General features: G+C 38.5%; 1 protein-coding gene across 6 annotated transcripts in view; it reads left to right on the top strand.

Moving 5' to 3' along the window:
- The window catches only part of LOC138021810 (uncharacterized), a 56723-nt gene that overhangs the window by 31271 nt on the left and 15452 nt on the right, over positions 1-10000 (top strand). For 2 of the 6 annotated variants that reach the window (XM_068868827.1, XM_068868822.1), the window contains 2 exons: positions 1304-1382; positions 4158-5351. The exons of 3 other annotated variants lie outside the window; for them this stretch is intronic. In XM_068868827.1, coding sequence (XP_068724928.1) covers positions 1304-1382; positions 4158-4639 — 561 coding nt within the window. In that variant the 3' untranslated portion in view covers positions 4640-5351. Of the gene's footprint in view, positions 1-1303; positions 1383-4157; positions 5352-10000 lie in introns of those variants that run through there. One more of the 6 variants, XM_068868821.1, reaches the window with a different exon arrangement.

Genomic DNA, 10000 nt, shown 5'->3' on the forward strand with positions numbered 1-10000 from the left:
TAAGTTAAGATAATGCAGATCTACGGACAAACCAACCAAAGGGTATGTGGCCAAATATGGTTGATGGGACAAATCTTGAGGCCACCTAAAATTCGCATCTTTAGAAAGCGTTAGACCTTTGTTAGAAGGTGGAAATGGCCGAAATTTGAATCTTTCGAGGGGCCATTTTGCTGCCGACGGGTGATCTGGGAAACGCCTGGTCTTTTTTTTTCTGGGAAAATCGGATTGGTGCCATCTTTCCTCTTCATGCATTACCCGTCTTTCTTTATCATCCCGTTGTATGATAGATCATGAAGATAGCTTTAAATCAAATACAGGCGAATTAAATTTCCTTACGCTTGAGAACACGCTATTTCAAGATAAGGCTTTATACTGAAGCTGTACAATATAATGACCTGTCACAGCATTCTGTTACCTATGCTCGGCCTTCATGGATAATACTCCCATTTTATATTCTGAAGGATCACTTCAGAAGAAGCATTTTAAATAAACCTTTCTTTCCTTCATTAGTACGTCCTTTCACCGTGGAACACATCATCCCACCTGCTCCCAACTGAGTGGCTTTATAGCCCAATTGGTAGAGCATTGCACCGGAATCGCAGAGGTCGTGCATTCGATTCCCATTGAAACTCCCTGAATTTTCATTGGCAGGTGTCTATAGGAGAGAATTGCGTACATTGTCCTGATAAGTGCGCGCGAGCGTCACTTTAATCTTTCGTTGTATATTCTGTTGACACAGTGTTAAGGGAGAGCTTTAGATTCAAGGACGAGAACGACTACGAGTACGAGATTTTCTCATAGAACAACACTGAGCGCGCGGAAACCAGCGTCATTTTGGCGGGAAAAACGTGATACCGTCGTCTTTTTAGTACTAGGTTCTGCAAAAATGTCGTCGTGTCAGAACAAGTCAACGGCACAGTAGCAGTTTTGGCATTTTTCGATCAGCAAAAAAGGTTAAGTTATCAGCAATAAAAATAACTGAGGAACCTACACTGCTAACAAAGAGTAAGATTAATCGTCCGGGTTATGAATCTTCTCCGAAGTTTCGCTAAAACCGGGCAGTCAAATCTCGTATTCGTTCTCGTCCTCGTGCTAGAATCTAAAGGTCCCTAATATTACGTTCCAGCCTCCATTTCTTTTTGTCATACTGTATTGCCTAATTTTGTGCACCCCGTTTTTGGCGTTTTCATTATACTCCGTGTTAATTAATTTCTGCCTTTTGCAAACTTTTGATGGAAACTGTAAATTACTGCTCCATACTTCATAATCAATTTTGAGAACTTATCTTTATTTATTTTTGTAGAGTGTGTGTGAATTTAAGCCTTGCAGAAATGGCGCTAAATGTCATCCTTTGTATGAATCAAATGGATTTTTGTGTACAGGTAACATTTTGACACTATAGTATGCAAATGGCCAAACAAGACTCCCTTTGGCTTGTTACAATTATATAGGCGAAATGCCATCTCGAATTTGCCTTCATTCGAAATTCAATATTTGGGCCATAAATCGACTGGAGAGTTCACAAATTCCATTAATTAATCGGATGTACAAGAAATCTGATCATGGGTTCCGTTGCTCAATTTGGAATACTATTTAATCTTCAAGGTATAAATCAGGTCGTGCTGCCGTTTCAGCGTTTGAAGCAGTACAAAATAATTGTTGAGTTAAATTTCCGTGTTTCCTCTTTTTTTTTTTTTTTTCATTTAGCGGATGACAACCCCTTTCAGTTTTTTAATAAAGAAATTTGCCATCGCGTTTACGACAATTGAAACGGTAAACGTCGAAATGAATTTTGCTAACAATGAAAGAATCTTGTTTGATTTTGGCTGAATCTGGTGCAATTGCCTGTTAATTAACTACTAGAACTAGACGCTCCGCGAGCGTAAGCTAGGTTGCCTGTGGTACGTGTCGCACAAAAACATAAGGCACTGAGTTGGGTGGTATTGAACTGCAGCGTTATAGTAAATTTTTTAAGTGGGTGGGAGGGAGGTGATGTAGACCATTTGAGGAATCACCCAGACGTCTCATGCCAGCAATGGCCCTGTGGCTCACACGTTCACACGTTGAATTACTTTGTAATGTTGTGTCCCGTTTTGAGGCCTTCTACTCTTTTAAGCTTTGGCAATAAATCCAGTTCAAAGAGGGCTATGTCACTCAAAATGATATAATTCCATGATTTGGGTGCAGGGATGGCGCAGTGATGAGAGCAGTCGCTTCCCACCAATCTGGCTCGGTTTCGATTCCCAGACTCGGCGTCATATGTGGGTTGAGTTTGTTGGTTCTCTACTTTGCACCGAGAGGTTTTTCTCCGGGTACTCCGGTTTTCGTATCTCCTGAACATTTGCCTTGATTTGCGTTCATTGTTAATCTCAGTTTACAGTGTCCCCAATTAGTGCTCCACGCTAGAACGACTAGACACTTTAATAAGTTAATTTTTAAAGGAGCAAGGGTGGCACAGTTGGTTAGTGCGCGGTCTTGGTGCAAGAGGTCCCGAATTCGATCCTCGGATCTCACATCCTTGTTTCGACTTCTTTCCTTTCTGTGTAGCCTAAGTAGCACTGATGGAAAGAGGGATATAAAATGAGCGCACCGTCGGCTTCCTGGGAGAATACTCTCTATAGAATAAAGGAACTTCCGAGGTTAAATAAGGTCTACCTTTACCTTGCCTTTCCTTTTTTCCCGCATTGCCAAATGCCCAAAAAGTAGATTGAAACATTGCAATAATCACTTAAAACTGTTGAAAAACATCAAGAAAAACTGCAAAAAGGAAAGAGAAGCATGGACGGACATAAATGTACAAGATTGAAACGGATTACATTTGGGTAATCTTGAAAAAAGTCGGCCCGACGTTTTTCAAAATGATGACAAATTACCTCGATAAAGGTTTTTTTTCTTAGAATCATTTCGTTTGTGATGTAACGATAATTTTATCGGTAAGGGAATTTCACATTAGCTTTTTCGAGTTTTGAAGTCGTGATTAACTAAAGAATTTCCCGAAACACCCTCAAATAACGTGACATAGTCCGCAAAAAAAAATAACTGCAAATTTCTCTGACGGACGTTTTCCTACATGTCATCATGTCTAGGTAGAGTTGCACTAAGCAAACGTTTATACCACACAGGAAGGACTGAACAATATTGTTTCCGCTTCATAATTTCTCTTCTTTTCAGTCTAATCTGATGACAGGTCAATTCTTTATTTTTGGTTTACGTTTGCACCAAATGGTATCGCAAAAGCCGGGAGGTTTTAACGACAACGTTTTAACGACAACGTGGGCGTACAAATGGGAATCTTTTATTCTATGATATTTTTACTCTGAAACTGCTCGTATAAATTCACATTGTACTAAGTGAACTGAGACGAAAGAATTGCGAAAGACTTAGGATTGGGCAAAATTACATGACGTTTTCGTCGCGATCTCGGTAGTAGATCTTAAAGTACTTATTAAAAATAACTTGAGCAAAACAATTATAACTTGTACATATTTTAATATTCTTATTTTTACAGCATTAACTTTAAATTTACATATTTAGAATTTTTACTAAGCTAGTTGTTGCAATTTCTATGGTCAAATTCGAAAAGGACATTCAATTTTGCAATTCAGCCAATTGGTCGCAATGTAATTTGCGAAATAAACTACTACTACTACTACTACTACTACTACTACTACTACTACTACTACTACAAACAACATACTACTACTACTACTACTACTACTACTACTACTACTACTACCACCACCACAACTACTACTATTACTGTAATTTCTGTTTTTTCAGGCCGTAAGACATTTTATAGCAGCATTTTCAGGCCGTGAGACATTTTATAGCAGTAAAAATGTTAGTCCAGATACGAAATAAAAAAAAAATTAAGAGGACGTAATCAAATTTTCCTTATCAGGACCTTCTGGCGTGATAAAATGATTCGGCTGATTATCTCAGCCTTCATTGGATATTGCATGAGCAGTCACGCGATTGTGGAAATTCAACCTGAATATCTTATACGCGCTCTGTCGTAAACTTGTTTCCAAGACGCTCGAAGTTTGAAATAGGAAAATTGGAAATTAGGAAAATAGTTACGTAATGACGCCGGCATTTATAACCACCAATCATTATAATTCAGTTGGTTTTACTTTTTTTTCTTGCACTTTTTATAGCTCTGAATTGGATTCGACTTAACAAAGATGAGGTTTGTTTCGGTGCCAGAGATGAATCATATGGAAATTTCACTATTCCGTCCGATGGATCTCTTTTTGGGTTAAAGCTGGTGTATCGATCAGGTTATATCACCTACAATAAAAACAAGAAACCGTTTGGAAGCCAATGGGGTTGCAAGGGAAGCGGGCTATGTACACTTGTCACTAACGCGGCTAACAAAGTGATATTTCCACAAGATTACGAAAACGACTCTTATTTCCTTATCAACACCCACTTAAACTCCTCCGAGCTGCTGTTCTACTCCTTGCCTTCTCCCCTGAAAGTACGGGCTAAGGATGAATTTAGAATTTGGTACAACGAAGATCTTCGAAATGCTTGGGAAGACGACAACTCTGGCCGGACTTGCGTTGAAGTCTTTGGCTTGTTTCAGGACATGGAAGAGAGACAAGGTCTGATTTTTCCCGCTCAGGGAGTGCTGTAAATTGTTCTACTGACAGAGATCAAAAAGCTTAAAAGCACTCAAAATCTTAAAACAGTTCTCAAAAGAAGTTCCATTTAAGTAAAACGTTCCCATCAAAATGTAAATTTCACGGGATTCGAATCTAACTTGCAAATTAAAAAAGCTAATAAAGTGAAGCTATGATCCTCGCAGTTTTAGCAATTGCGCAGAAAAGCCTGAAAATTTTAGGACTTCAACGGGGTTTGAACCTGTGACCTTGCGATGCCGGTAGGACGCTCGAATCAACTGAGCTATGAATACAGATACTTCAGATACAGATACTTTAGTGCATGAAGATGAAGGACCCCATGAAGATCTGAACGAGCATGAAATGAGCTAGTGACTCTGACAAATATTCTCTGTGACTCTGACAGCAAGAATTTGATGAAAGTAGTGACGAAGTCAGACGAGATGACAACAATTCCCAGGGTCAGCAAGATGAATTAGGGACAGCAACGAATTTTCTCTTTGGTGCAACGTCGCGATATGGAAGGGCGGTGCCGGGGGAGGGAGACTCTCATATATAGGAGAGGGATGATCGTCGTCTCGCTTAGGGGTGTCAATTTCGGATTTTTGTCTCACTTAGGGTGTTTTGGGCAAACCGCAATCATATGTAGCCGTGAAGGTCTCCTTTAGGGTTGCGCGCGAAGAAATATGAAAGTGTATAGTTACACTTCTTTATTTCTTCACGCAGGTGAAAGTATTAGATGATAATGTCTTTGCCATCATTAAAAGTCGCTGTATTTATTTTATGTTTTGTGCTATAATATGGTCTCTTTAAAGGAAAAAAAAAAAAACGCCCAGTTGGTCTCCTTTAGGGGTTTAATGTAAAAACCGACGAGCATCCCTCCCGTTTTTATATGGGAGTGCCCCACCCCCCCCCCCCCCCCCCCCGGATGCGGTGAGGTTCAATATTTGACAGCTGTTTATTACCACAGTAAACCTTTGAGCAAGTTCCTGCTGCCATGTAAAACAAGGAACAAACAGTACCGGTTAGCTTCCTCAGTGCAATCGCATGTTTTAGACCAAGATTAAACATTCCATTCGAATCTCCAAAACTGTCAGGTCTTAGTCATCAATAGAAATGTTCAATGAGAGAGTTCCGATTGGAGTTTCCAGACTGGGATGGTCAACATGTGATAACCACACTAATAATCACACCATAGTACGCACAGAACGCATGCGCATTTGTAAGATATGTATAAGCGCATGATCCTTCAATTTGTAAATGAGCGCGTGAACGGTCTATAATCGCCGTTGCTGTGTTTTACCGTTAAATTTTACAATAAAATTCGTTTCTAAACATTTTTTGAGTGGGGAAAAAAAAAAAACAAAAATAAAAACAACAACATAAAAAACTCTATTTGGGGTCCCCCGTGCTAATTTCGATCCAAATAGGGAGAGGTTAATCGGTCCCTGAGCCATTGTGACTAACCCCTTGACTACTCGCAGCTCCTCTGTTAGAACATATTTTAAAAAGGATGGTATATAGTTTGGAATTTTTTCTTGCATTTCAACGTGTGGTAACCACACTACTAATTACACCATAGTACGTACAGAACGCATGCGCATTTCTAAGATATATATAACCACATCACCCTTCAATTTGTAAATGACCGTTGAACGGTCTATAATCGCCATTGCTGTTTTTTACCTTTAAATTTTACAATAAAATTCGTTTCTAAACATTTTTTAAGTGGGGAAAAAAAAAGCAAAAACTCTTATTGGGGTCCCCCGTGCTACTTTTAATCCAAATAGGGAGAGGTTAATCCGTGCCTGAGCCATTGTGACTAACCCCTTGACTAATCGCAGCTCCTCTATTAGAACATATTTAAAAAACAGTATAGCTTTTTGCGATTGCAAAATTGCAATTTTAGAGAGGACTTGTGTGCAAATTCTCCTAAGTTAACTTGGATCCATTACCAGCTGCTTTACGGGAAATGAGCCCACAAAGTCCGGGCTCGAGAGCATGGCAGAAATAAAGCCTATGATTTTAGCAGATACTAAATATCTGAAGGATTTAGACAAGTCCATGACATTCACAAATACTTTGATGAAATAAAGTGTTAGTGTAGTGTTTGCTCTGTATGCCCCACTTGTCACCATTGTATCGGTTTTCTGACGGTTTTGGCCAATTTTTTTTTAGGTTTTGCGGTTTTTGGATGATTTTTTCTTCGGTTTTGTGGTTTCTTATACACCCCAATGTCCTCTCATCTTAGGTCGGCATTACAAGCCATCCACCCAAACTCCCGTGAAATTACATGAAGTTAACTCGTTTCTAACTAACAATGTGATTTGCGATGATAACAACGAATGATTCAGAATAGTGAATCTAGAAAGAATCGAACGTCACCTGTTGAACTCAAACTTTTGCTTATTTCCGTTTAACGAACGAAGTCAGTTACTGGAAATAGCTAGATTTTAACAGGATTTTGATAAAGGTATTCTTCACATTCAGTAAGAGGCTCAGAACCATTTCAAAATCAGTGCTTAGACTTAAAAACAGATCGTTTAAGCCCGAAATCCAAGGTTTTTCCTTTGTTAACGTTTTTAGAGATGGGAAAAATTGCATTGTGTAAGGCACAATGAAATGTCGCGATGGGTTTTGGGATCAATCAATCAATCAATCACATTAAGTACTTATATAGCGCATAAGTAAATGATCTCAGGCGCTTAAATTAACAATAAGGTATTTATAATGTTTAAAAAATTATGACTAATTATGATGATATTTACAGTGGTAAGAAGTATAGATAAAAATCGTATATTGAAGAAAGTAAAGAACTAATAATAAGCTTTTTGAAATAAAAATGTCTTAAGTTTTATTTTGAAAGATTTTAAATCGTTTTGAAAGTTTTTTTTTTTTCCATTCAGAGGGTGCTGCCACTTGCAAAGCTCAGTCTCCTGTTGTCTTGTTTGATTTTTAAGTTGGTGGAGCCAATAAAAGTTCATCATTGGATCGGAGATTATATAGTGATTTCTTCTTGACTTGAACTAGACTTTGTATGTAATCAGGTGATAGTCCATGTATTGCTTTGTAAGTCATCAATAAAATGTGGTATTTAATTCTTAGTTTGACTGGTAGCCAGTGTAGTTTGAACATCAACGGCGAGATACGACAAAAACGTTGTAGAGTTACATATAAGTCTAGCAACAATATTTGCACAACGCTGAAGCATTTTGATTGCAATACTGAATCCAATCGGGCTATTATCGTTGTCTGTGTTGGTGTACGAGCTGAGTCAGCTGATTCCTTATGTTGTATAGATAGAAATGTCCCATAGCGCGCATTTTTGTTATATTGGTATCATAATTTCATATTACGATTCGAACCATACTCCAAGGCTCCTCGCTGTAGTAATTGTTTTAACTTTAGTATGTCCAATTGTCATCAAGGGATACTTTGTCTAGTTTGTTGTCGCGTGCCAATTACCAAGAAATCCGTTTTTCTTTCGTTCAAGTTTAAGTTAACCTTTTGACATCCTTGCTCTGACTGCTTTGATACAATGTTCCATCGATGTTATAGCTTCTTTCTCACTTAACCCACTGTCTGGCTGAAAAGGACAAGCTACAGCTGAGAGTCATCTGCCTAAGCGTGTGCAGCTTGGTAGGCAGGTTTTGACCACCTCGAAGGGCTTGCTAGCATATATGGTAAACAGCAGCGGCCCTAAACAGGACCCTGCGGTACTCCATGACATAATTCAGTGCTATCAGAGTATGCACCATCTACGATAACATGGCTTTCTTCTAATGGCTTGTGTTACTTCATTGCGATGGCAACTTGCTTTGATTTTTAGCAACGACTGGGTACAACCTATGCAAACATACCGCTGGTCGGGCTAGGTGTTTTTCCAGGTCACAACAATAATGGAAAGACAGCAAATATGTGGAGTATCCTATAAGACTTTGGAAACGTTAGCAAAAGCAAGCAAAGTTATGCTTTTGACAGCAAAAATCGTAGATAAAATAGGCGGGAAAATGCTAAATTATGATCGTGGCACCTATATGCACAATGTATGATTCTTATAGAGAGTTTTCACTCACGCGGGCAGTAACCATGTTCTTCCACCGAAACAAAAGAAAAAGTATGTATGAGAATAGTTGGGGAAACCAACATGGCCGCTGTTCCTTTGTTTAGGGGACACCAACATGGCCACCGTGACGTCTCGTGAAACCACTGTATAGACTAGCTTCTAAACTGTTATAGATGTTCTGGTTTAATTTTGTTTTCGGTTTTATTTTTCTGAATTCGGTCATTTTTTTTCAAACCAGTTTAAATTTTTTAACGTGTTTTTTTTTATAACTGTCTAAAAAGAGGGGTTTTTTTTTTGGGGGGGGGGGGAGGGTTGGGGAGTTTAAAAAATAACTAGACATCTTTCCCTCCCTTCTAATCAACCTACACCTCCCTGGTCCTCTCCATTACCTCCATCCTACCCTCCTTCACACATCTATCAAATAAGTGAATACTCCAATCTGATTATCACTATAACCCTAACCCAATCCCTTACCCAGAATGCCGTGTCTGACACTTGCAGACTGCAGACTAACCGGAACTCGCAGTAAAAGCTAATTGTTTTAAAAGGGTGCTTAGACTTAAATATAGCTTCTCAGCGCTATTTGAAATAGGTGCTTTACAACTTAAACACTGTTTATCAGCGCTATTTAATTTGTAGGCAGTCTGCAGTTGTCATACACCTCCTGAGATGAAATTCTAACTGTTTCAAATAAGTGCGGTAAACCTAATTGAGAGCTTAACCCTAATTACTAAGCTGATAATTTAAACCCTAAACACTAAAAATTATTGTTCACATACACAATTATTATTGTCTTTGATAGCATCAGAGACAACATCAATCATAATAATCTTTAAATGATTTCTCTAGTTTATTTTATACATAATTTATAAAATGAATTAGAGAATGATATCCAAATATATTAAAATGGGCAGTGTTCTAAACAAATTAAACCAGCTTAAAAGATTTACAATGGTTTGAAATAATGAACTTTTCAAGCCAAAAACAAAATTAAACCACAACAAAATCCATCGAATCCTCACGAATCTGTTAAGGTTTGAACTGTGCTGTTTGGTTCACGGCCTTGTGAAGGAGTTCTAAAACCTAATGTACTTTAGACCAGATTTAAACTGGTTTGAAAAAAATGAAGTTTTCAAACCAAAAATCTGTACCTTGCTTCGCTCGCATTTTTGAGCGTTAAAATAGAATTTTCGGTCCTATATACGCTTCTGTTACAAAGTGGCATATTTTTTGGGTCACCCATCGAGATACTAACCCGGCCGGACAGGGTTTAACTTGTCAGTTCCGATTTTCCGGCCAAGATCTTTCA

This window comes from Montipora capricornis, chromosome 10 (assembly GCF_036669925.1).
Source record: "Montipora capricornis isolate CH-2021 chromosome 10, ASM3666992v2, whole genome shotgun sequence".
NCBI lineage: Eukaryota > Metazoa > Cnidaria > Anthozoa > Scleractinia > Acroporidae > Montipora > Montipora capricornis.